The sequence below is a fragment of the Tyto alba genome, unplaced genomic scaffold (genome assembly GCF_018691265.1).
Source record: "Tyto alba isolate M040663 unplaced genomic scaffold, T.alba_DEE_v4.0 Super-Scaffold_1000006, whole genome shotgun sequence".
NCBI classification, from domain to species: Eukaryota; Metazoa; Chordata; class Aves; order Strigiformes; family Tytonidae; genus Tyto; species Tyto alba.
Window position 1 is genome coordinate 26,801,846 of NW_024881272.1, and position 27,905 is coordinate 26,829,750.

The following is a 27,905-nucleotide window of genomic DNA, read 5'->3' on the forward strand; positions in this document are numbered from 1 at the left end:
ACTCCTCCTGGACGGGACCAAAGGCAGGAGGGCCACGAGCCTGCCGAGCAGCAAAGGAGGGCACCGCTGCAGACACGCTTGAGGTATCGTCTGTGTTTGAGGTGCAGCCATTGCAATCCTGCCCAATTGCACCAGAAATGGGGTTGGCTGATATGGCTTGGGATGATCCAGTCAGTGTAGTAAAACTTGACAGGGTCCTGCCACCATAAGCCAATATCATTCTAGTGGGTCAAATGGACTGGTGATAGCTCACAGCTGCTAGCGATGGTTTATTAGATGTATTTACTTTTCAAGGGTGCAAGCTTTCAAATGTTAATTGCTGCTGGTACAGTGCCTTGGGAAGGTGAGGAGCTGGGTTGGGCAGATACTTTGGGTTGGGCTCGGCTCCCCATGGGGAGCAGGATTGCTGGTTTGGAAAGACTGGAGATACTGTCTCTGCTTCCTGGGCAGGAATTCGATGCATTTCAAGATTAGGAGACTGTCTTTTTGCTTTCAGGTGTTGCGGCATTAAGAGGGAAAAGTGTGTGGGTGAGTGCAAATCAGCTCTGTGTAGGGAGAGCTGCCTGTTTACACCAGGGGATTTAGGCTTTCAGGCATTTAATTTCTGGTAACTGTACTTTTGCTTGTTGAAACATTTCAGTCTTGGAAAGCCTCTTGTGGATAATGAGGCTGTGGGGAGGTGCTGCTCCCAGAGAGACTCAGACTGGGGAGAAGTGGTGGACGGGAGTTTCCTTTTTAGCTTTTGTTGATTCCCTTGAAACCAAGAAGCAAAGCTCGCCTGAGTTCAAAATGTTCCCACCTGATATGTCATGGGGTGGTGGACCATGGATGGCCACAGAGGTGGAGGTAGGAGGTGGTTCTGCACTGAGGACTAGGGGACAGTCTGGAGAAGGTTTGTGCCCCACAGCCAGCTCTGTAATGACTCTGCAAACCCCGGTAGGAAGGAGCCTTGGGTGACCCTCACAAGCTGTCCCAGCAAAGGAGCAGAGGAGTGGTGTGACCCACACCCTGTGCCCAGGTTCAGAGGGCTGGTGGTGTCAAAGAGAGCTGTTCTGATGCTGGAGGGTCCCCACCTTGTCTCCAAACCAGGCTGGTGCCCTCAACTGAGGTGTCCTGTCCCCCGTTGGCAGGAATGAGGTAGCTGCAGACAGAGAAAATGGAGGGACCTTTGCAGCCACATCAGAGCTTGAGTCTTGGTGGCTGATGCCACACTCAGGACCACCCTATCTGTGTCCCAAGTGTTCTCCTCTTTCTTTTAGAATCCAGCTAGATCCTTTCATGATTTTTTTTCTCACAAGTGTGAGTTGGGAAAGTGAGGTAGGGAACTGACACTGTCTTGGAGGGGCATTCACAGCACTGTGGGCACTCAGCAGAAAGGAGAAAAGTAGCTCTTGCTCAGCCAGTGGAGAGAGAGGAGAGATATCTCCAGAGGGTGACCTGGTCCAGCCATGGTATGGAGATGTTTGTATTTATAAACTAAGGAAAAAATAGACGCCACAAGCTCCCATGGTTTTGAGGGTGGTGTCAGGAGCCAAAATCTTTGGGAGACAAATGCATTTTAGCATCATTAGGAACCAGACTAAGAAGCCAGGTCTATGCCTCTCTGCCTGTCTCAGGTTTGTGGGTTATGACCATCAACTGAAGCACCCACAGGGATCATCCTGGACTCCTCCTGGCACCTTTTAGCAGGGCCCTGGTGCAGAGCGAGGTGGAGGCACAGGTCCTGCCTGGCCCCCACATTAAGAGGTGGAGAAGGGCAAGACATCCCACACAGGTGAGAAATTGCTCTCCTGCACCAGGCAGCTGGTGGAATGGGGAGGAGGACCTGCAGTTCGCAGTTTGGTAGGGCACAGCCTCCTCCTACCTGCCCATGCCCTGGTACAGCTTGCTGCTCCCGCTGCAGCTTTCCCAACTCCTGTGGGTGACCTGGCATTGGCTCTGCTTGTCACAAAATCAGCTTAGCTCCTTTGCTGCTGGCCGTGTGCCCGTTGGATAGCCTCCCAAGAAAACTCAGCTGTCTCCTCCCTGCACTCCCTGTTGCTACCTGTGAAGTGAATGTGCGGAGTAACACGTGCTCCCTGCCTGCTGACCATCCGCCGGGGCTGTGGGTCTCTGCAGCACAGGATATCCCTGAGCTGCAGCATGGGATGGGAAGGCAGCAGCGTGCAGCTGGACTGAGTGAGGAAAAAGGCACCAGTGCCCTCGCCTGTGGCTGCTCCTGCCCCTGGGGTTGAGCACAGGTGCTGCACCCATCCTGCACAGATCAGGATCCTTACCACCCACACCAGAAAGAAAGGCCAACTCTCCTTTATGGCAGCTCTTCTTAGGAGGAACAGTGCCCTGTAGGAATCTGTGGAGAAAGTGATGTGAAAGAGGGTTGGGGGATCAGACAAGGTGACAGTTGTCCGTTTACCATCCCAGTGGTTGTCACCAATGGGTAAATGGGCAGGAGAGGGGACAGCTGGTAAAAGGATGAAGGAGCATCTGGGAGGGATGCTCACACCACGGAGCTATGGGGGGGTCCTCACTGATGAACCATGGAGCCAAAGCTCCTGCTGGGAAAACATTAGCCACTGTCCTGCCTGGCCTCTGATCCCCACTCACACCTTATCCACCCTGTTAATTATTACAAGGGAAGTGATGAAGGCCAACGCACACCAAAGTCCAGTGTGAGAGAGAAAATCAGCAGTTTGCTCGTAGTCATGAGCCAGCCGACCTCAGCCACCACGGAGCTGCCCGCACTGCCAGGGGACACGACAGCGGCCTTTGAGGTGGCAGACATCATCGTCGTGGTATTTTACTTCGCCTTTGTCCTCGCTGTTGGGATATGGGTGAGTCCCCGAGGTGACAGGGTTTAGGTCTGCCTGGGGCGGAGAGCCTTTGATCCTTCCTGGACCCCTCCTGGGTACAAAGGTGTTTGCCTACAAAAGGCATCCTCTGCACACAGCATTATCCCAGGGCCTATTGAGTAAGTTGGGGGTGACAGTGACCTTCCTGTGAGCCCCCACCCCCACATGGGGACAAATAAGGGGTCATTCCCTGGAGGTTGTTCTGGGGATGATGTCTACTTTGCATGCTGCAAAGTAGTCTCACGCCAGGGTATGGGCAAGCAGGGAGCAGAAGAAGGGCCAGGGTTGGTGTGAAGAAGACTGAGATGAGACTTTTGAAAGCTTTCGATAGATTGTTGATAATTATTTGTTCCTATTCTTTCACAGAAACCTATAGAGTTCTGGTTGGCTGAAGTGTTTTTTCTTTCCCAACTGGTACATTCAAGGAGAAGTCGTTAAATAGGCACAGGCAGCTTCTTTCCAAAGCTGGACTATCAGAAACCTGCACAAAGAGAGACACAAGCAATGGGTGAAGCCTGGCATACTTAACAGATACACAAAAAGGTTTTGGAGCTGATGCTAAGACCAGGCGTTCAGGCTTCTCCTGGCTTGGTGGCAGTGCTGCTCACCAGCCTGGGTGCTGCCATACAGGTAGGCATTTTGCAGCAAACCATTTTATTATAGTGCCCAACTGCAAATTCCTGGTTGCTGCAAATAGCGAGTACAGTGTTGTGGTTTAAATCCAGCCAGCAGCTAAACACCACGCAGCTGCTTGTTAACCCTTCCCCGCACAGGGGATGAGGGAGACAATTGGAGGGGTAGAGGTAAGGAGACTTGTAGGTTGAGATAAAACCACTTTAATAATTTAAAAAAAAAAAAAAAGGAAATACAAACGTAATGCACAATGCGGTTGCTCACCACCTGCCGACTGATGCCCAACCCATTCCCGGCTACTGATCCCACAGAAGAGAATATCCTGAAACTGCAATCCCAGAAGAAAGAGTGCCAGCTTCCTGGCCAAACCTCTTCTATATACTGAGCATGACGTTATATGATATGGAATATTTCGTTGGCCAATTTGGTCCATTGCTCTGCCTATGTTCCCTCCCAGTTTCTGGTGCACCTGCCACACTAGCAAGATGGGAAGCTGAAAAGTCCTTGATTTCTTAGCAACAACTCAAAACATCAGTGTATTATCAACATTCTTCTCATAGCAAATCCCATACTAAATCTAAAAGACAGCACTATTCTAGCTACCAAGAAGACAAATTAACTCGATCCCAGCCAAAAACAGGACACACAGTCAGCCTCAGTCACATTGAGGGGCTTGCTGGCCTAAGGACATCCTATTGCTCTTGAGATCGCTGCAGTTCTCATGCAGTTCCTAGATGGAGCTGTGTGATGTGGCCATACAAGTGTGGGGCTGCTAGAAACCCTGAATCTGCAGCAATGGGAAGAAGCAAGGCAGCAGGAGTCGCAACAGGGCATTGCTGGACATTCTGGAGTGAACCTGCATGTCTTGCCCAAATGCTGTCTTTGACGGCATCCCATGGGATACAAAGTTGTCCTCTGGTTCTCATCCCTGTGCCATGTTCTCCCTTATTCGACTCTGAGGGCATTTCTTAGGGATGCTGGACAGTGAGGAGGGAAATGCTGCTTCTTAATTCATGCCATCATCAGAAGGCGGGCAGACTTTTTTGGAGCTGCAAACATTTATCTTCACATGGCTGAGATCAGCAAAACCCCTAGATTCCTCAAAATTAGATGCCTTTCACAGGGGTCCTGCTTCAGCCTGTATCAGAGCCATGCACTACCTGTCTGTGCTGCTCTGGGTAGAGCAAGCCAGTTGACTGCAGTGACACCCAAGGGAGCAGGACTAGGGTGGTGCAACAGGTTGCTATGGGATGTTTTGAGGCTACTGGGATGGGCATTGGGTCTGACTTGAAGGTGGGTGAATGGAGGAAAACATTTTTCTTTTGCCTGTGCTTCCAGTCATCGATACGAGCAAGCCGGGGGACCATTGGAGGCTATTTCCTAGCTGGACGATCCATGAGTTGGTGGCCTGTGAGTGAAATGCATTTCTCTGTTTCTCGTGGTTCAGACGCAATTCTAGATGTAAGGAGGGCAGGTCTAGTGAGGGGCCCAGTCCATACATGTTTTAACTGTAGTTTTGAGATGAAGAGGGGTCACCAGGAATCATCCCGTGAAGCTTTGCTAATGGGCTACAGCGTGGAGCTGCTGGGCCTAAAGGATAGTTCAGCATCTTCACATTTTTTCAACTCTCAATTTCTCTGCTAAAGTCAGCAGGAAAAATGTTCACATTGATGGAATTGAGGGAGAGCTGACTGCCTAGCTGGGTTTGAAACTCTTTGGCCCCAACTCATGAAAGATAATGTTGTCCCCAAGCCAAAAGAGAATTAGGTAATCTAGGAATGCACTATCCAGTAAAAAAATATTTAGAGACTGAAGAAAAAATAATCCCAAGGCCCAGGACTTTCCGAGCCCTTGCTATTTAGAGTAAAGTTGAGATTATTGACTAACGATATAAAGGATATAAACTTCAAACCACTTAAGTATAAATCTTCACTATGAAGGAAAAAAAAAAAATCTATTGAAGGCGCCTTTTCTTGGGAGTGAAAGGTACATATAAAGATAATTTAAAGTTTGAAAGGAATAAAAACACCACAGGAATAAAGATCCTTCTCAGCCAGTGCCAGACTCTAGCACCATATATCTCTCCAGTGAGTCGTGGGTAATGGAATGCACTTCTCAACCAAAACACTGTGTTTTTTTCTTTTTTTCCTTTGGATGTGCGTTTCCCATAAATTCACTAGGCTAGCTTTTCAACCTCTTCCATCAGACACACGTACACCTCTCTAAAATCTGTTATTTCTTAAACATTCTTTATATTTCTGTCTCAGCCAAGTGACATTTAATGGAAAATCTTAGCTTGATGGTTTTCTCTAATTAAGAGGGGAAAAATTAAAAGATACTAAAATAGAACATTTTTCCTCCAACATCATTATTTTTTCTCTCTCTCTTTTTTTAAAAAACAAACAAACAAAACAAAACAAAAACATTCTCACTGGTTTTGGCTCCAACCACAGGTGGCCACAGAGTCTGCTGGGTGCAGGTTGGCTCTTGGTCCTCATGACTTACCATTCTAGATTCAAAGCAACCTCTAGTGCTGTTCGCTCTTTAGTTTTGTTTGTCAGAAAGCTGATTCCACCTCTGCAGCACTCCTGCAGGCTCAGCTCCTTGTGGCCTTCACCTTGAGTACATGACTGGCTTACATGTATTTTATTTTTTTACAGGGGTGACAGTTTTCTGCTGTGTGCTACAGAGCCTCAGCTAAACCTTGATATTATATTGCTGCTCCAGTGTAATGTATCTCCTGTATTTCTGTGTCTGATATAGATATCGGGAAAACTGTTTACATTTCTTGACAGCACCAGTCCCCACCTCAGTTGCAAATTCATGTTGCAGCAGCCAGCTCTCTAATCAAGAGTTTTCTTAGACAGAAAAGAAGGCAGAGCTGTTGGCAGGAATCAGTGTGGGTGTTGATGCCATATTAATGTTTTACCTTGCTTAAAGGTGAGAGGCAGATCAAATTCCATCATTCCTTGTTTTACACGTAACAATACTAAGGAGAGAAAATCTCCTTGTAGACAGCATGGCTAAAAGCAAACTTTCTCTAGAGTTGAAAGGGCTAGACTTGTCCTCTGGGTAACTTCTCATTTGATCTTGAGAGAGATTTGATGTTGGCATACAGAAAGGAGGTGAGGCTTTGTGCCAAATAAAAGTAGTGATTAAGTCTGATAACCTTTGCCCTGTTTAAAGCACCTTGGAACTTGCATTCTTCAAATCAGGATGTCGGTGAGCCATGGTAGGGACAGCCTGCCATGCCCACAGTCTACAGTTAAAGTTAACCTGAGGCATTAGCATTTTCCAGCCTACTGCAGAGCTGAGTATCTTTGAATCTATGTGTAGACATTAAACATAAAAGGCTTGCATGTTTCTGACATTGTCCCTGCTATGGTTCAGGAATCTCCTCCCTTAGGAGGAGCTCCAAGAGAGCACTCCGGTCACCGTGGCTGTGTAAACCACCACATGCATGTTCAGTGCAAGACTTAGAAGAGGCTGGACTGTCAGCAAGACACGGAGAGGTAGAGCAAGGGTCAGCAAGGCTGGAGAAGGCAAGTTGCTGGCTGAGTAAGAAGGGAATGGAGAAGTCCATCACATTTCACTGACACCGAGGTATCTGTGGCTCCGACCAGACTTCCCTCACACCACTGTATTCCCCATAACAGGCGTGTGTCTCAGGAGAACCACTGACAAAGTGAACCCCAATTCTGAGATTAAGATATTCATTCGAGTGGGGGCAGTGGAAGGGAGCAGACCCACACATTTTAACATGTGATATGAAAACATAGTTTTCTTTAAAAGAAGTAGGAATACCCAACTCCCCGTTAGCACCCAGCTACCTACCTACAAGAAGATGAAGCCCTGGGGAAAGAGAGTTCCTGAAGAAAGTGCTTGGGTTGATACAGAAGTTCTTCAAGGTGACTTTCTGGGTTTTGTGCTTGTGCCATGTGTTTCAGATTGGAGCATCGCTGATGTCAAGCAACGTGGGCAGTGGCTTATTCATCGGCCTGGCGGGCACTGGAGCAGCTGGGGGCCTTGCTGTTGGGGGCTTTGAGTGGAACGTAAGAGTTGTTATGTTGTTAACTAATATGTCACTGTTTACAAAGGGAGTGAGTGCTTGTATCCAAAATCAAATGCTAACAGTATTGGCAACCACAGGTTCTCAAGCCTCAGGAGAGAAGCCTCCAGTTATACAGACAACCTTAAAAACATGAGATCTTTATTTTAGTTTAAGTGGAATCCACTAAAATTATTAGCTCTTTGACCTTCTCAGAAGCACACAGTCATATTTTTAAGCTTTAATCTGCACTCATGAAGATAATGAATGCTGAAAATGTACTTGGATAATCACAGGATTCTGGGTACAGGGAATTTGAAAAAAAGCAGCATGTGCTCCTAAATTCAGTGTAAAGCAATCACAATTGGCAATACTGCATTCACCTGTCATCCACCAAAATGTAACATCTCTGGAGTGAACATCTGGGTGTGAAGGCAGGTCTTACTCTGCCCTATTGAAGTGGCCTGGAAAATTGCCACTGACACCACCCAGAGCATGAAAACCAGGCCCTTTGTGTGTGATGCTAATGAAATTTCTCAGCTGCAGTAATGAGGGGTGAGGTTAGTGCCAGCTTCACAATAAACATCACTCACCTAACTCTAAATCTCTTGTCTATCTCAGCAGAGACTGATAATAATGTCGGATACTTGCCAAGCACAGGCAGGTCCCACCAAATGCTCTTTCCTGGGATATCTATTCACTGTACTGTTTCTTTTTCTAAATCTTTAAGATCACCTTTAAGTCCTTCATGAAGAAACCAGAGCCTGTGTTCAGCCTGGTGCATGTAGGACATACCAATACACTGTACTTTAAGTAAATTTATTCAAGTCATTTTAGAAGCCTGTGAAGACAAGATTGTGTCAGGGCAAATCTAACTTTATGAGTTTAGATTCATTTCTTTCAGATTGGAAAGGGGCCTTAGATATGCCATTATTCTCTCCCTTTTTCATGGAACATCACTCAGCTGCAGGGGTCATATGATCATCTTTTAGCTAAACCAGTATCTGCCACTTCAGGAGCCATGGCTGTTCTTCATCACTCACAATCTCTGCTCACAGGGATCAGTTTCATTTCTGATAACTTAAATAGCCAATCAAAGTAAAATCTGGACTGATGTAAGGTACTTGGATGGAAGGTAATGGCCTGAGACAGCCAGGAGGTGAGGTTTGATAGTCCAATGGCTTTTATTTATGTTCAAGATTTCCTGTTTGGGCTTGTGCTGGGTTTCAGAGAAGACATGATGAAACATGCCTTTACACCTTCCAAAAGACCTTTTACCTGTGCAAAGCAACTGAACTGCCCCTTTATCTACCAGTAACAGAAGCACATCTGCGTCAGCCTGCAAGGAGAACATCCCGACAGAGTCTTGCTGTTGCTTATTTTTATGCTCCGCAGGGACAGTCTGCTGCCTCAGCCTCATCACTTGCTAATCAAGCAACAAACAGATGCTCCCATCCTCCTCTGAATCACTTAACTCTTCACTACCACAGCATCAGTGGTTTCAAAGGCCACTGAATACAGCACCATCTTGCAGAGATCCAGAGCAACAGAATACACCATCTTGCCCAAAAGACCAGGAGATGGAACAGGATGTGCCGTCCATGACAGAGACAGGGCTTAGGAGGATAACTTCAAAAGCTTCTAACTGTATTGTAATAATTCCTCCATTTGTCATCCCATCTTCTGAGCAAGGAGAAAAAGTCAGACTGCTTCCCAAATATATTGCATGGCACTGTACCTTTCTGTTTTCTTAGGATGTCCACTGAAAAAACAGTGGAGAAAGATGTTCCAGTGTGTTAAATGATGTGCTTTTATTTTCTCTGTCTCGTTAACAGGCTACCTGGGCACTTCTGGCTCTCGGCTGGATCTTTGTGCCTGTTTACATTGCAGCAGGAGTGGTCACCATGCCTGAGTACCTGCAGAAGAGATTTGGAGGGCAGAGGATTCAAATATACATGTCCGTACTGTCCCTCATTCTCTATATATTCACCAAGATATCCGTATGTATCCAACTGAACGCAACTCTTATGTCTAGGGCAGGGGTAGGTCATCCTGGTACAATGCAGGGCTGCTCAGAGGTAACTCAGATGTCCTTGAAAGGACCATCTCAGCTACCAGAAACGGTAGCAGTGTGTTAGTGTGCTGCTTTGCTCAACTAAATACCTGCCTCTGTACTGATCATGGAGACCTATCCTAAGAGATAGAGCCCTCTTTAAACGAGCAATGCACAGTGAGAACTTTTTACAGAGATATGGCAGCTAATTACTAAATGGTACAAATACCATAAGCTGTCTGCCTGCTTTTCTTCTTCTATTAGATCACACCTTAAGCAATATAGACATGGGAACTTCAGCATTACCCCCATCTGAGGATCTAGTTGGCTGTATCTACAAGATGTGAAATTCTCTTAAATTATCATAAATCTGCTGTTGCTTTGTAGCTGAGTTTTCAGCATTAGGTATGTTATGGTTATTCCTCTCTCTTTCTGTCACTTGTGTTGTATAAAAGGGGTATGGTGAAAGGGAGGTAGGTTCTGGCTTAAGACAAAACTCATCATCTTTTCTGGATTTCCTGTAACATTGTACCCTGCTGGTAGCCAAAAAGCCATATAAGTGACTGGGTATTTCCCTTCATTTAAATGCCATTAATAAAGGGGCAGAGCTTACACTCAGAGATTTGCTAAGAACTACCCGTTCCCTTGGAGGGTGAGGACTGTATTTCAGAGTCCATTACAGGGACTGAAAATGTCTGTCCTTTTTATTACAGCTGCTTGTCCCATGGCCAATACAAGTCAGTTTTCACTAGATCCTACTGAAGTACTTAGACGTCAAAATGCCTTGGAAGACATTGACTGGAAATGAGGCACCCATGTGCCTTTTGCAGCTGGCTTCAGGGTCCTTCTCCCAGGCTTACTACGTCTCAGGTCCTGGGAGGTGCATTTAGAGGAGTTCCATGCTGGGAGTATGGGATAGATTTCTTCTTCTGATGGCCAGGTCTTGGTCATGTCACCCATTGCTGTCACCACTGCCTCCAGGAGCTTTGCTCTGTGGGATTGAAGCATTGTCCAGCATGAGGTCTCGCAAAGAGGCATTTGAAGCCTCCTCCCCCATGAGGATTGGAATGGAAGTTCTCTCCTGCAAACAGCACCACAGTGTGCACAGCTACACATTCAATGTATGTGGTGGAAACACACCAGTCTTTCAAAATGACCTTCAGCAGAGCAGTATTTGCCAGTGCCATTCAGAGCAGGACCCTGGCCTCACTCACTGCGGTTTCATCTCAGTGGTTTCTCCTCTGTGCAGCTAATTCACGCGTGGCTGACGGATGTGGCCGGTGGAGTTTATGGGCATGACAGGTGCTTTCTATTAAGCAGTGCCATTGTTTGTAGAGAGCTCATTTAGCGGCTGGCTGGACAGCAGGCAGTTGGTTATAAGAAGGATTTTTCTCCCTGTGCTTTTTGCCCAAACACAGGTTAGCAACTAGGACATTGCAGAGTCTTCCCTGCTTGCAAAGAAAAACAGAGATGTCAATAAACAATGTTGTCAAAGGACTGATCCTGCATGGCTACAGGGGTGGTTGTATTTCCTAATAGGAAGGGAAAAAACAGAAGACACAGTGGCTCCTGTGGTGTCCTGACAGAGGTTGTCCTGTCTCAGGGCTGCAGAGGTCAGGAGTTGCACTGGGTGTTTGCTTATAAGGTGCTTATTCTGGGCACAGCAAATAGAAATCTTGCCCCATCCCTTCTGTCTCCCTTGGCAAATGTCTTTACCTGTATCTCAACCCATATCAGATTTGCAGGTGTCCTTCAGATTGGTTTGCCAACATACACATCTCCCATACCACCTTCTGCATCTGAATGATGTTATCTGTATAATTCCAGGTTTCACCCAGATTCTGGTTTCACTCTCTCTGTCAGTAGGTCCAAACAAAACAAAGCCAGTGGGGGTTTCTGTGTTTCTAGTGAGGTCCTCAGCAGGAATAACCTGTTTTTCTGGAGTCATTGTAGTAAGCTGAACTGCATGGCTAGAAAAGCAAACTCTTGACCTTTTCAGACAAATAAATCATGGCACAAGACATCAGTGATTCTTAAGGGGTCTTTCAAGCTGGAATGTCTCCTGGCCACAAGGCCACCAAGATATAGTCCTGGGTAGAATGTGGTCTCTGCTGTTTGTCCCCTCTTTCCCTCCTGTGTCTGCCTGTGGATACATGGGCTCCTGCTCCCCACAGATGTCTTCACAGTCAGCAAAAGGAGTGGCAGTTTCTACCAATACCTGTCTCTGCCAGTGATGATTACATGCCATGAAGACTGCCTGTAAGATTAATTGCTTTGTAGTTCTTTGGTGTGGGACCTGGATTTTCAACCTCCTGCTGCCCCAGCTCCCAGATGATGAGAGCTTTGACCTGGAGGAAAGATTTTCCTCACACTGAGAACAGGAAGGTTCACAGCCAACAACCCCATGCTCTCTCTTCCTCCTCTACTTCACCTTCACGGTGTCCTCCCTTGTCAATGCTTTCAGCTGCAGAGGGCTGCAGGCTGCTTTATTAGATTTCACTTGCACGAAGCACTACTAACACCAGACTGCCCTTGTTTTTTTTTTATTCCAGACAGACATTTTTTCCGGAGCATTGTTTATCCAAATCTCTTTGGGCTGGAACCTCTACCTGTCCACTGTGGTCTTGCTAGCAGTGACTGCTGTCTACACCATAGCTGGTAAATAGCTGATTTTAAAAGAAACATTATAAACTGGAGCCTAAGATAAAAGTTTCCCCTTTCTTACATAGGGGAAAATATTCAGGTCCTGGTCTGAGGGAGAGATTCCCCTGGTTGCTGGTAGTACTTGCCCCGTCACTCCCAGCTGTTGGAGACCTCTGGCTATTCCCATCTCCCCTCCTGGCCCAAGGGAAACTGGTATGGGGGGAACATCACTGTTTTCTAGAGAATTTTCTAACACTACAGAAGGCTTTCAGCTCCCTCTGTAAAGATAGCTACCACTGCCCGTATTTGCTCTTTTTTTTTCTCTTTTTGCAACATTAGCATCTTTAGATATTAAGATGCCGAATTGCCTCACAGTCCTCTCATGAACATGGGCGAGCTCTTCCAGCCATTCCTCACCAACAGGCTTCTGAGAGCCATGGGCTCCTGGGGACCAGCTCAGTGCCATCTTCTCCCAACGGGTCTGTCCTGAAATTACAGGGCTGGGACCAAGGAAAATCTTTTGGCAGGTGAGGTACCGGTTTCATTGTACATGGTGATGCATTCTGCCTCTTGTCTCTGGTTCTCCTGACAGGCGGTTTAACGGCTGTGATATACACAGATGCGCTGCAGACCCTGATCATGGTGCTGGGAGCTTTGGTCCTCATGTTCATAGGTGAGGGGAACCTGCAGTCATACACTAGTTTAATGGTCCTAAGGTCATTAGACCTTAGCAGGGTACCTCACTCTTTCACGTATGGTACAGAAATGAGTTTTAACCACTCATAGAAGTGGTGTCAGCACAACTCTCATTTGCCAACTAGTCAGACTTGCTTTGTACTAAATGTATGGAGGTGAGGTTCTGCATAAATTCACCTTGCAAGTTTAGGTTTACCTGGAGTTGCCAAAGAACTTGCAACACTGCATTCCCAGAGCCAAATTCAGCTCTCACTATGCTCATGTAAATTCAGAGTGATTCTGTTGACATTCCATGTTGACTTTGGGAGTTACTGTGGATTCATCTGGGTGTAATTGAGGATTATAAAAAAATAAAAAAGCAACAAGGAACTGACCATCCTTAGTCTTTGCTTTAAGCCTTCTTGGCAAACAGAAATATAGATATATCTTGTTTCATGTCATACCATCCTGCTCCAGCTCTTGGAGGGTGTGTGAGCAGAGACTAGATGCTGAGGACATTGTGGGGATTAGGATCATGGAGGTTTTCCTGCACCGATCCTCTTCCATGGTGCTGTGTTGTAAACCACAAGGACTCTGGGCAAGATCAAACTGACTCCTGTAAAAATCTTGACTGCCAAAAGCAAGGGTGGAATGAAAAGAAAGGAGATGAGAGGATGGTAAGAGAAAAAAAAAAATAATCATGAGACTCAGATAAGGAAATAACTTTGCAGGGAGCACCAGACCTTAAACCACTGGCATTTTCCTTTCAGGATTTGAAAAAGTTGGCTGGTATGAGGGACTTCAGGAGAAATACAGCACAGCAATACCGAAGATCATAGTCCCAAACACAACCTGTCACATCCCACGTGCAGATGCCTTTCATTTGTTCAGGGATCCAGTCACAGGAGACATTCCTTGGCCTGGCCTTATATTTGGCCTCTCTGTGCTGGCTCTTTGGTGCTGGTGCACTGACCAGGTAAAGAAAGTCTTTCCCTCTCCAGGTAAACCACCATACTGTTATTTACAGTCCACTCCCCGGTTTGTGGATCTGTGAGCTCTGAAGCATGACTGTGTCTCACTGTGCAGGAGTTACTACCTTTTTACTGATATAGACCAGAATAGTTCACTCCTCCCAACCTTCTCAGCAAGTTGCTAATTTTGTGCACTTCTTAGTGCAGAGAGGGCAAGTTATTTTCTCCTGTCTTTATCCCAGTGCGAGCTGGTGAGTACTGGGTGTCTTCATACAGTTAGTGTGACAAAGATATGAAAATGTGGATCTGGAGCTGGATCTGCAATGACCTTGTGTAGACCTCCAGACAAGCCATTCATATTCCCAGAGGTCTCATGTTTCTTATTCTTTTCCAAGCAAGAAACAAGGAAAACTGTATTTGTTTCTCAAGACATGGTGCTTTTGTGCTTTAAGATGGGATAATTATGAAAACCCATCACTGAACTTTTACCAAAACACATACAGTCTGCTTCATTCCTTGTCTCTTGCTGCTGTACAGCTTCTGTCTCCAGTCTTCAAGGTGGCTTAATTTCAGTCAAGGGCAAAATGATTCCTGTAAAGGAAATTTCCACACTGCCCTCTCCTATAGCCTGTGCACTGAGCTCTGAGCAGTGGCAGCAGGCTGCAGTCAATTGTGATGGGAAAGTTGCCATTGGCATGCAAAAACCGCCCTGGGATCCTGCTGGATGAAAGTCATTGATGAGAATGAGAGACAGAGAGAGGATGGATCCTGCTCTCTGTTGTGCTTCTGTTTTACTCTCTGCTTCCTTTCTGCACTGATTGCAGGTGATAGTCCAGAGGTCTCTCTCTGCCAAGAACCTCTCCCATGCCAAAGGTGGATCGGTGCTGGGAGGATATCTGAAGATCTTCCCTATGTTTTTCATTGTCATGCCAGGAATGATCAGCAGAGCTCTTTACCCAGGTGAGCCTTCCCATGTTCCTTGCACAGGTCTTTCTACCTGCCATGACCCCTAATCCCACACGGGTCCACCTGCACTTTTACATCTCAGAAACTGCTGTCCTGCATATAGATTCCTGTTGTACAATGGTGTTCCCATGCCCTTCCTCTACCTCCATTTCTCCCACAGTGGCAGAAGTCACTGGGAGTATCCATATGGGGCATATTTTGCCATTATGGGCATATATTTCCATGCTGTGGACATTGCATGCATCTATGTATATGGAGGAAGTCAGTGCGATGAAATTCAAAGAGCACTGAGATTGTCCTTCAGGTCCTATTGATTACTTTTGCTTCATATTCGGTGAGAGTTTTAGCAATCGACTGCACAGATTCATTTGATTCCTGGTGGATTATGCAAAACAACCCTCTTTTGTGAAAGAGCAACCATTGCCTTCCTGTTGTCTCCCAAGGAGCTCTCATGACTTGTTCCTCCAGAGCATGACGCTTCCCAGGAAGAATACCCGGTTAGGAGGACCACTCCTGGAGGAAAGTGACTCTCTCCCAGATTTCCTCAAATAGGAGTAAGTTAGCCCGAAACAGTCTTTGTAACCCATCTGACAGGTTCATGGAAACGGTCCAGTTCCCACAAACGACAAATCATCAAGGATTACAGTTATGCAACATCCAGGAGAGTTATATCTGTACCCTGAATAGAATTGCAAAATGTCATCTCAAAGTTTCACCTTTATTTTATGATGTAAAATGTTCTCCAGCTCCCCTCATTCTAGATGTATTCCAGCTGCACCTCTGAATTTATACGAAACTGCACAAGGCATCAAGATTTGTTCCCTTGAATTAAACAACCTATGACTCAATGGGGTTTACACTGACTTCTTGTTATTTTCTTGTCTTCTGCAGATGAAGTGGGCTGTGTGGATCCAGACATCTGTAAAAGGGTCTGTGGAGCTGCAGTGGGTTGTTCTAACATTGCCTACCCCAAACTCGTGATAGAACTCATGCCTGATGGTGAGAAACCTTTACACTTGTGGAGATGGTCTTGAGCCATGCTCTGCATGGGGGGATCAGGCTTCCCTTATCCATTTAAATTATGAGGAAATCTTGCTGCAGCTATCAGACATCGGGATGAAAAACTGGTGCTGAGAGGCCTAAGGTCTAGTCCTGATTTTCCTTCCCTTTTTTGCTTCACCAGGGCTCCGGGGTTTGATGATTGCCGTGATGATGGCAGCCTTGATGAGTTCCCTCACCTCCATTTTCAACAGCAGCAGCACTCTCTTCGTTATAGACATCTGGCAGCGGATCCGCAGAAAGGCTTCAGAGCAGGAGCTGATGATTGTGGGCAGGTCCTTACATTTCTTTATGTCTCACTGCTCTCATCATCTGAGTGCAGAATTTACATTCTTCAATCTGAATTCACTGAGAAAAATCTGGTGCCTAAAATATAGTGCAGGACTATAGACTGGGAAAGAACATTACATTTTTCAGCTTCATCTCAGGTAGACCTGGTCAAAAAGGAACACCGAGTGTGCTACTGAGCTTGTTAGATCATTGCCTCTCTCTTCTCTAAACTTAACATAAATAGTGCCTTAAATGTAACTTCTAGAAAATCCAAAAGTGCTCTGGAGTCACTGTCACCAGAGGTCTTTAAGAACGTGTTATTTTTGCATCAGACAGGAGTGATACATCGCAATTACTCCTCTTTTCAGGGAAAAGTGCAAAGAGCTGGGCCTCCCAGCTCTCTGTCTCTGTGATAAGTTCTAGTGTCCTTTGTGAGAAAGCTTTGGTACTGCATTATATCAGGGGCATATAAAGTTCTCCTCTTGATAGTGGAATTTAAGCTGCATTCTGCATGTTTGTGGTGCTTTTTCTCTCCAGTCATGAGCATTAAGTTCTAAACTTTGCTGTGGGGTCATTGAAGGCTGCAGGCAATCTCATACTCCACCAATGTAGAGTAGTGAGAGGGGAAGTACCTCTTGTTCAGCAATATGGAGAAAACTCTCTAGCATATAGTGAAAAGACAGAGGAGGGTTATGGTATGCATCCAAGACCCCAGAAACAATTTTAATAAGCAGCAAATGAGTTGGAATTTGGCAAAGACACTAGACTGAGAATGTTATCTGCTTGGAAAGGTGGCAGAAAGATTGCTTCCACAGGCTTCCAGATCCCCCTCTCTGTTGCATCGAAGAGCTAGACTTTCAGAAAACATGTCACTCTCTAGGACACACCATGTTGAAGGGCTTGCACTGATCCAGATGCTAGTGGGAGCCACCATGCCCCTGTGGATTTCTCATAGATGTTGACTGATAGGTTCTAGCTCAACTTCCTCTGAAATCTGTGAAGGTAGCTTTGGGAATTGGTTGAACTGACTTTCTAGAAGAGAGAATTTTTCTCTTTTCCTGTGTACACAGGGAAAGGTTCTTCCCGAGAGTGATCTGTGGATTTTTAATTAGGAAATTCTGAGAGCAATTGTAAGTGTGCATTGCTGCAAAACTTCATTTTCAGGTGGACACCACCATCTGCAAATCTAATACAATTTTATCCTCATCTTCCAGAGTCTTTATCCTCATCCTTGTGGTCATCAGTATTCTCTGGATCCCGATCATTCAATCAGCCAACAGTGGCAAGCTCTTTGACTACATTCAGTCCATAACCAGCTATCTAGCCCCACCAATAACAGCTCTCTTCATGTTGGCAATCTTCTGCAAGAGGATTAACGAGCCTGTAAGTGGAGTGTCAACAACCAATTGATACACATATTTAATTTGATAAAATAAATAAGTAACTCTCCTCTCGGTACCTAGCCTTTGAGACTCTTTAAACTCAAAGCCAGTCCAGCTAAAGTGTGACAATTACACAGCCTTTCCCTGGCATGCATTAGTGGATCTTAGCCCAGTCTCTAGTGTATGTGTGTTTGCTTCCAAGAAGCCATTGCAAGTGGTACCTCTTGGCAGTCTTGTCTGAAAGCATGAAAGGCAAAATTGTTCCACACTTTAGGGGTGATGCGTCAAAGTCTAGTTGGAGGCATGTTGTTAGGAGGATGCTCTTGCATTGTCTGTGCTCTATCTGTTTCATGTTCAAAGGCAGAAAGAGAAAGTGAGGATTTTTAACTGAAAACATCCTCCTTTAATGCATGTCAGTGTGGGTTTCCATCAGGCATAAAAGGTCTTGGTCTAAGAAAGAGAAGGGAAGGGGAAAGGGAAGGAAATTTCAACCAAAGGTAACATGTGGTGACCTTTTCTTTATGCTTACCTTTTCTTAGGGTGCATTCTGGGGCCTCATGGTTGGGTTAGCTGTTGGTCTTGTTCGGATGATCATCGAGTTCATTTATAGCACACCATCTTGTGGTGAGGAGGACAAAAGACCAGCCATGCTAAAGGACGTGCACTACCTCTACTTTGCCCTCATCCTCTGTGTCCTCACTGCAATTGTCATTGTCCTTATTAGTCTCTGTACCCCACCGATCCCTGAAGAAAAGGTAAGTGACTTGTAGTGGCACCCTTTCCTCAGAGACCCTGTTTGGTTTCCAAAAATCTCTGAAATCTGTCCTTTTCTTTTCCTCCCATGGTTAAGAAATGGTGTGTAATGCATATGCTGCAAAGAAGCCCTTGCAACTCAGCTTTCTATTTGCTGGGTCTCATAGTGTTAATGCTTCCTGAGGTACTGAGTGCTTGAAATTGAGTGTGAGTTCCCATGCTGTGCCTAGAGCTGGGCAGACACCACAGCCCATCACAACTAGAATAGAAAGAAAAAAAGAAGGGGAAGGAGATGAAATCATATTACAGAGCACTACTGAGGAAGAATTAAATATATCTAATTGTAGTACCTACCCTGTTTCTGAAGAGCCAGCATCAATCTTGCAGGCAAACAAGATTAATACCTTTTGCAACATGGGCATTTAGGAAAATAACATTTTGTCCCAATGTGATCACAATTACATTTAATAACTTTGAGTCAGGCACAACTTTCTTTTACTTAACTCATTAAAATGGTGCAGAGTTGGGATGCTTTATATAATAAAAACTTAAAGCAACTCTTCCCAGTCCCAAGTTTTAAAGCAGCTGTCAACATAACAGAACTGCCACCTACCTCCAAGCAAAGGTTAGTGGATAGTTTTTAAAGACCTATTTATTTCCTGTCTAACTGCATGAGGAAATGAGGGTGATGCCATCATAGTGCTTTCTATCTGTTGCTTCCTCATAACTTGTAAAGCATTAACCAGTTCCATCAATGTTTGATTGAACGTTAGTGGTGTCAAAGATACTCAGCTCCTATAGATTACATGAAAGCAGGTGCTCAGATAGAGGAGAGGGAGGGGGAGAGAGAGAGACTGTCTTTGTGTCTGCTTTGAGATAAAGTCTGAGCTTTTATTAGCTATCAGAGGATCCACACGGGAGAGAGAAATACTGGCAAGGAGGCACCATTAGTTCTGCTGCTTACGTTGTTCACTACTGCTCAGGGGTGGCCAGATGGTTGCCAGCAATTAATTACTGTGGTTTAATGAGTTCCCACTCATCATCTGACCTGTGATAACTAAACATGTGCAGTGCTCCCTGCCCACAGCAATAGCAAGATAAGGTGCATTAACATAGCACCGGCAAATAGTGAACATCATACCAGCAGTTCAGGAAATGAAGAAACTGGCCACAGCACCTACAGGCTTTTTAGTCTGACCTCAGAGGTATAAAAACATTTAAAGCACATTTTAAGAGGGGGAGTTTGGGATGAAGACCTACTATAATAGTATCATGGCAAGAGAGATTATTAACATAAGAGAGCCCTTAGAGGAGATTTTCAGTAGAAATAGGTGAGTTTATAGGTGCTGGACTTAAGGGACCTTATTTGACATATTATTCAAAAAGCCAATGCTCTGAAAAGGTAGATTCTGACTGGAAGCAATCTAGGGAGAAAAGCCAATGAGAAGGTTGGGGAGGACATGATTTTGTCTGAAACAGCTGTGTGCAGTTATCCCAGAGGAGTAAAGGACAAGGGGTGTTGGCTGGCTCCTCAGGTACATCTGGAGAGCCAGGGAGGGAGGAGAGCTTGCTAAAGGACAGTGCTGACCATGAACAAACTTAGGCCAGGCTTTTTTGGGGAAGTTTTCTAAAGAGGGATGTTCAGGATAACCTTTTGGTAGGCTATGGACCTCACATAGTGCTGAGCTCAGTGCTTGATCCCTGTATAAGAGCTTCTGTTGAAGAAAATTAATGAGAATTAATGATACTACTTGTGACAGTGAGAGGGCTGGACGTAGAGACCCAGATCAATCATCTGATGATGGTGATGACTGTCCATGGCCCATGTGCCCCCTCAGTATCTTCCCACCACAAGAAAAATGAGATGGGCTACCAGGCAATTTGTGCCACAAAGTGGTAGTTAATTCCTTCTTCCCATAGCTTGGTGGGAATGGGACAGTCTGCCCCTATTCTGTTTTAGTCTGATTTCCATTAAATTTCTATTATCTATCCCCAATTTCAACAGGAGAGGCCTGATCTTGTTCTTCATAGAACAACTAAAGTGAAGGCGTGGGTTTTAAGCTGAGGTAGGTGCCAACATTGCCGGGTTGCTCTCTGTCTGGCATGAATCTGAGTGGGCAGCTTTAAAACTGGTATTTTTCATTTTCCCTCAGACTTCCCCCAACTTTTGCCCTAGATGTGAGCACAGGTGTAGGTTTGGACCATCAGTCCTCATGGCATGGTTTCTCATGGTGTCCTGCAAGCAGGACTTGTCTCCTCAAGGTAGTCTGTGGCTGTGCTGAAATGGTTCAAGGACAGAATGGTTCTGAGAAGGACAGGCAGGAGGTAGAAATCAGGATGGATGTGTCAGGCTCTAACCCTCTGGGTAGAAGCTAGCACCTGAACTTTGTGTTTGGCCATTAGTGGTCTCGGCTTGCTGGGTTTTGGCGCGGAGGCAGGCAAACCCGTGGTGAAGAGCCTGTATGTCCCCATGATAGTGGCTGAGAGGGGTAGGCTGGTGGTGGGTGTTCTGGCTGAGGATATCTGAAGCACTGGTGCTTCCCAGTCCCATGCATTGGTCAATTCACTTTATGACCCTCACCTATTTCCCCCATAAAAATTGCATGGGGTTAGTTCTGCTAGCCCTTATCTGTGCAGTGCTTTGAGATATAATGATGAAAGACACTGTATAAGAGCTAGGAATTACGCCATTTATTTTGTCAAGCAAAAGGAAAAGAAAAAGAAGCCGCCAAAGAAAAAGCCAAGGAAATATAGTGATAGATCATATTTCAGCAGATGTAAATCAGCATAGCTCCATTGCCTTCAAAGACCAGGAACAGCTGTTGAGCACAGTTATGCTGCTTTACACCAGCTGAATATCTACACTGGACAACTTTAAATATTGAATCTCAATGTTTTTGAGATAGTAAATGGGCAAAAGGAGAAAAGAGATTTGTATCTGATGTTGGAGTGGTACAGCTAATGTGCCTGGCTTTAAATGAATTACAATCCAAGAACTGCAAGCTGTAGCATTTTCTCCTGCTGTTTTGGATACTCTCCCATCCCTGTGGTGATTGATGCTATGCAGGAAAACAAGTATGCAAGGAATTTGTTTGGTATGCTCCAGAGTTCATATGTCTTCATTGTAGGTAGTCCATATTGTGTCACGTCGTCCTTGAAAACCCTGCAAAAGAGCTTACAATTAAATTTGAGACTGTGAAGCTGAAACACAACTGTCAGGTGCCAGATGGCATTTTGGAACAGAAGGATTTATTCTACTTTACAAACAACAAAAGAAAAACTTTGCTGAGTTCTTGCAAACTCCCTTGTCCAAGGAGAATGTGAGGGTCAAAAGGGAGAGGAACAGCCCACAAAGCACAAGTGCTACATGAGCAGGGCACCTCCCTAGGGGTCAGGGCTCACCCAGACAGGCTGATGGATTGGCAATTCCATCTGATGTTCTCTGGGGTCAGAGATGTTTTCCCTGCATCTTGAGGTCTGGCTGCAATGGCTCCTTTATGCGCATAGCCCAGGAGGAGCCCCGAGACCTCTTTGGCTGGCCTGAACCCACGCCATGCACTCTGAAGTTCCCACAGCATCCTTTAGTGCCACTGGGAGCAAAGCATGCTCCTGTGGGAACAAGGCACTCAGAGGAGCAAACTAAGGGGGGGTCACAGGGCTCCCCACGCAGTGCCCATGCATGGCTCTGCAATGGGGAGCAGAGCCACAGGGCTCCCTGGGACCTGCCAAGCAGCTACCCGTCGCTCCCCTGCCCTTGGACATGGTGGCCTCAGGCAGCGTTTCCAAGGCCCAAGTCAATTCTGCTAACACAGCTCTCCCATCAACAATTCTCCTTCTCCTTGCTTGCTTTCTCCAGCCATGCAAAACATGTGCCATCATCTGCCTCCTCCATCCCCATCCCTTTGAGAGTCTGTGCCAAGGAAGGGTAGTCATCCCCGTGGCCACACAGTGCTGCTGGTCTGCTCTGACACGTGTCCCTCTGGTGATGGCAAAGAGGACGAAGGGGGACTTCAAGGCATTCAGCCAGCCAAAACCCATCGCAGGGGAGCTTGAAGCTGGTGCATTGGTGTGATGCTTTACCAAGGAGCCCTCCAGAGTGGTAGTTTGCTTTATTTGGCCATGGTCACCACCAGCTCCTAGGTGGGTCAATGGGATGATAGGTGATGAGGCTACCTGTGTGTCTATGCTGATTTCAACTGGGAATTGCTCACATCTGGCAGAGTCTAAGCCCCAGGGAATCCATTGCAGATTTTGCTGCAATGTGAAGACAGTCATTCAGTGACACATAAGAAGAGGAGGGAAAGAAAAAAAGTTTCTGAAATCCTTTAGTACCCTGGAACTTTTCTATGTTCCAGTGACATTTCCTAAGTGATTAAAAAAAAAAAAAAAAAAGGAATCCTTGAAAAAGATGAGGATCATCAAATCAAAGCAATTTAGCACATCGTGACAAGAAAGATTAGCCCTGCCCAGTGCTCATCTTGGTTGAAAATGATTTAAATAAAGCTATAAATCTTCTGGAAATTATGCAACGTTTTGTGTCACCTGGAAACCCCTGCCTAGATCTGTGTGTGTAAAATTCAAAAATTAAACTCACGTTACTTTGTAAGTGACCCATCTGAGACGTTCATTTCCACACGGGCAGAGCAGGGCGGCCGCCCCGCACCAGGCAGGTGCCTGACTTTGCCCGACCTGCTGCCACCGCTGCTGCCCCCGGCCCACCCTGCGGCTCCTCCGCAGCGCTGGCGGCAAAGGGAGCGGGAGCCAGCCCGGGGCCCTGGGCAGCTGCACTGCGCTGGGGTTGATGAGCGCGGTCCTCGCTGCCTGGCACGCTGAGGTTAGGGGGTGCTAATGCCGCCAAGCCGCTCCGTGTGCCGTGGTCGGCCAGAGAAGCAGCAGGCCTGGCTTAAATTCAAAGACCTGAGCCCCTGGGATGGTTAATCCCACCCCACAGCTGCAAAAAGACCACTGTGAGGTTTGCAGGGTCAGTGCCTCCTGTGCATTCCCTGTGTCCCAGGGAGGAGAAGACTTTCAGACTTGTCCTAGGATAACAGTTTCGGATCTCCTGCTTTTGTAAAGCGGAGCAGATTGCAGTCATGGCAGCCTGTCCGGGAGCGATCATCCTTCATGACTTTTGAAGGTTCTTTCACTGAAAGACTGCAAAGAGAGGTAACATATTGGCCCAACAGGAAAAAAAAAAAAAAAACAACAAAAAAAAGGAATTAAAACCCAAATGGATAAAAGCCAACAAAAAAGAAAAAAGGCATTTGGATGGGCAAGTCTTACAGTGTGTGCCCAGAGCTCTTTAGCTCTTTTTTTTTCTACTTGTAACTACACCTGTTCGTCTAATGTATGGAATAATCCTTCCTGCAAATTGTGACTTGATATTCACTGGGATGGCTCAGTCCACCCACATAGCTGCACTTCTTGAACTCATACTTGCAGTCACAGAGCACAGACAAAATACTGATACTTTTCCCACTAAGAGCCCTGAGATAAGCTCATCTGGAAGTGCAGGTTGCCAGTTTGATGGGAGCTTGTCCCAACTGTACATTTAATGTTCATATTGGGTTTATCTTTTCCTATAAAACAACAACTGAGACAACCCAGAAGATCCTCCAGTCCCTCCCCATGTCCCAGAGAAGGAACTGATCAAATACCAGTGTTCCCATGGCCACATATCTGCATTCCAACACCTGACTGAGCTTTCTCTGCTGAGTGTCCAATTGCTGTCTGTGAATGACTGTATCCAGAGAGGGTTATTTTGGCTTCCCTTTTTTTTTTTTTTTTTTTTCTTTAATTTACTTTATTATCCTTCCCTGTTGGAGTGCTGCCATTCTGGACACAGATCATCATTATTTCACATCAATCAAGTGAGCCTAGCAAATAGGAAGCTGCTTCTTCAATGTTACCCATGGTAGAGACAGGGATGGAACGGGTTAATTAAAAAAATAGAAGGTCAGAAACTAGCTTAAATCGTACTTTCTCTCAGCTGCTCAAGTCCAGCTGCATGGTACTAGTCTTCTTTTCCAGAGTATTGACACCCATGCAGAATGGAGGTGAGAGAAAGTGGGGGAACAACTGTCACCCCCGAACAGGTCTCTCAGCACCATCTTGGATGTGACCCCCAAAGAGGGAAATGACTGACAGGCCAGTTTGGGACTGATAGGAAATAACCTGTTTGTTCTCTGTCCCGCTTTGCAGCTTGCTTGCCTGACGTGGTGGACAAGACACAGAAGAGCACCTGCCATTGACCTGAAAAATTACAAGAGTGAAGCAGCACAGATTAATGCAGCCAACGGAGAGAGTGACTTGGTCGAAAGCGGAGATTCAGGCGATAAGGAGGAGGCAGGTAGGGCGGCTGCCTGCGAACAGGCACGCTCACGTGCATGTGAGCCCACAGCCAAGATCTCATGCAAGTTCTCTAAAACTCATGAGCAGCCATCTCTTGCATTCAGTTGGGACTTGTATTTACAGGTATAAGAATATGACAAATGAAAGTGTGGCTGTTCTTGGCCATCCCAGCATGTCTTCTAGCATTTACCTTCATGTCATAATCCTCTGAATGGCTCAGCAGAGTGTCATACCTGGGAAAAAAAAAAAAAAAAAAAGAAAACCCACCATTCAGTAAAATGTTTTTTCTTCTCCTCCCTAGAAGAAGGTATTTACCCTTGCGAACTACCCCAGTCCAGTTCTGCCCAAGTCACAGTGTTATTTTAGCACTTCAGGCCTGGACACTTAATGGTGTGCTGGACCCCTTAGCTTATGGACACCACTCGGGCGGGTGGAGGTCAATGCTCCTGGAACAAGGTCACTCACCCCATTGACTCTGGGACTTTGTGCCATGACACTACATCTATTTGTCTGTCTCACCAAGATGCTCTTGAGGAGCTCCATTGCACTACTGCAGGCATAACCAATGCAGCAGCTACCACTGGCACCATGGAAGTCATGGCAGGCTCTGTAGTTTCGACTTTCAGCAGATAAAAGCGGTATCCCTTCCCATCCTCATTGTTGCTAGGAGTTAAACCCCTTGTATGTGCTAGAGATGCCTCCTCCTTACCCCCGTGTGGGCTCTGCTGGCCAAACACACCCAGTGATGCTGTAACATCCTGTATCAAAACAGCATCACGGTCTGAAGAGACCACAAGACACCGGGGGCAGATTTGTGCACTTTGCAGATGTCCTAGGGTAAATCTGCAAGCCTCAATTTTCTTATTTACATTATGCCAATAGTATCTTTCTTCTTCCCTTAGGATATAAGGCACGGTGAAAACTCAGACCCAAATGGCTTAAATATCCATGCACCCTACAAAGAATATTTAATAAGAAGGAAGGCAAAGAGTCAAATGAACTTCAAGAGCTGTCAGGAGACAGGACAGTAGTAGGAGATGCTACACAGGCAGGTTCTTTTCAGAGTGGATGGAGGTTTATTCTGCAGTTAAAAAAATGCAGCTTTCTGGTTTTGAGCTTAACCTTCCAAGGTTATAGAGCAGACATCTCAGAAGAAAGGCACATACACAAGATTTCTTTATTCATTCTTTTTGCTGGTCAGTCCAAAGGACACTGGTACCAATTACAGCCAAGCTAAACAGAAGTGATCAGTGAAAGAAATCTCAATATTTTTTATTTCCCAATAAAGTAAATTTGGGTTTAAGTTGAATGTAGCCATTCAGCATTATTTATTATTTCTTATCAATTTGTAGTTCAGTTAACTATCTCAGACTTTCATAAACAAATGTATTTCTGGTAATTAGTAATGATGGGAAAGGAAATGTGAAACACAGCAGTTGACAGTTTAATGATTTTTTTTTTTTTCCGGGTAACACCTTTTTCAAGGCCTTATGACATTCTGCATTTCAAAAGAAGGTTATATTTGGGAAGAACAGCCAGTGAAATACAAACAGCACAGGGCTGACAATTAAAACACATGCTTTACCTGGCATGTCACGTGTAATAAATAAGCCAGGATATCGCTAAATGGGCCATCATGCTGTCAGGAATTTGTGAAAGTGGATGGAAGCTGGGTCAGGGAGGAGCAGAAAGAGGTCTGTTAATTAACTAATGAAGGATTTGTGTTGCAATCAACCAACTGTAATCAGGCTGTGCTGTACATGGTTGAGGCAGAGCTTTCTCTTTTCCCTTCCCATCTCCCATCCAAGGTGCATCTCAAACCCCACTCCAGACTGGTCACTGCACCTCCGGACTAGAAGAAGGAGGGAGAGCAGAGTCCCAGCGAGATGCTAACACCCATGTTTTTGGTCCATCTCTTGCAGCAGCCAAGCCTCCCTGCTGGAAAATGCTGTACTTGTGGTTCTGTGGTCTGTCCACCGGCCCCACGCCCACCCTGTCCCCGGAGGAGAGAGCTGCCCTGGAGCAAAGACTCACCAGCATCGAGGAAAAGCCCCTGTGGAAGACTGTTTGCAATGTTAACGCTATTCTCCTGCTGACCGTTAATGTCTTTCTGTGGGCATATTTTGGCTGAGGTGGGGTCAGGCAGCATGTGGCTTTGGTTTCTCTCAGGAGCCCTCATCTTCACGTCTAATCCAGAAGCATCGGGTGGCAGGGACCCTGGCGATGGTCCCCAGAAGAGCTGGCACATCTTGGCACAGCCCCCCCCCCCCCCAAGGCACCACTTGCTGGAAATGACTGAGGGGCTTGGTTTCGCCATAAGATGAGGTGACTCAACAGCGGTCGCATCCAGGATGCAGGGGGGGGTGTGGGACAGCATGTGGGTCAAGTCAGGAGACCTGGGGCCAGGTTTAAAGGTTCAGATCTGAGCTTTGGAAGCCCATCTCTGGCATGGCCGGGTCTTCTCTCCCCTCATGCACCAGGTCAGGGCTGACTTTGCACCACTGCTCTTAGGGGAAGGAATTCCGAAAGACTTCTGGTTTACACTGGTGTGGGGAAGGAGACTTGAGCATTACCTTCATTTTCTTTAATATGGCCAAAATTCAGATGGGTTAGTGTGGGACTGCTGGATTAGCTCTGCAGTGACAACCTTGGCTCCCACAGCCACCCCAGGACCTGTGTTGGACCCCCTACACCCCCACCCCCCCAGTTGGCATTGGCAGTGAGCCCCCTCACCCTGCCCACTCTGCCGCATGACAGTGGGTCTTACGCCAGCCTGAGCCTGTTTACTCATTGGGCCAATCCTGCCCCTTAACAGCATTACCAGCAATAAAGGTGCCTTCGTAGCAAAGCCAATTCTGACTTTGGGTTATTGTGGTTATATATCCTGCATTGACGCACAAAGGTCTCCCTGGGACCTCAGTGACCTGGCTGTGTTAGGGAAAATAAATATCCCTCCTTGGCCCAGGTCCAAGGCTGGACCTTCCTTTTTTGGACAAGTCTGGGTTTCTCTGACCCATCTTGGTACCATCATGTAATGTGGCATGGCCATAACCTTTTAAACCACCTCCAGAGGAAGAGATGGCAGTAGCCACTCTTAATAGCTTTGTTTGGTGGTTAAGATGCTCGGATGGAGAAGGCTAAAAACACCCACAGGGCTGTGACCCTCCACTCCAGCATCCAAGGGGCACCTCCAAGCCACCAGGCACGGGCTGTGGGGGGAGGTGAGGGTGTGTGGCGAATCACAATGCCATA

At 46.2% G+C, this 27,905-nt stretch overlaps 1 protein-coding gene across 3 annotated transcripts; it reads left to right on the forward strand.

Moving 5' to 3' along the window:
* On the forward strand, positions 1-27,506 carry SLC5A9 (solute carrier family 5 member 9). Of its 3 annotated transcripts, XM_032997245.2 has the most exons (15): positions 1-83; positions 2,634-2,831; positions 4,821-4,892; positions 7,430-7,534; positions 9,366-9,530; positions 12,136-12,241; positions 12,819-12,899; positions 13,672-13,877; positions 14,697-14,832; positions 15,730-15,837; positions 16,022-16,172; positions 17,382-17,550; positions 18,089-18,304; positions 24,504-24,651; positions 26,576-27,506. In XM_032997245.2, the coding sequence occupies exons 2-15, from the start codon at positions 2,703-2,705 to the stop codon at positions 26,782-26,784; spliced, it is 2,001 nt and encodes a 666-aa protein (XP_032853136.2). In that variant the 5' UTR covers positions 1-83; positions 2,634-2,702; the 3' UTR covers positions 26,785-27,506. The 3 variants fall into 3 exon arrangements, with proteins under 3 accessions (XP_032853136.2, XP_032853137.2, XP_032853138.2); XM_032997246.2 differs by lacking the exon at positions 9,366-9,530; XM_032997247.2 differs by lacking the exons at positions 24,504-24,651; positions 26,576-27,506 and adding an exon at positions 21,431-21,478.
* The last annotated feature ends 399 nt before the right edge of the window (positions 27,507-27,905 follow it).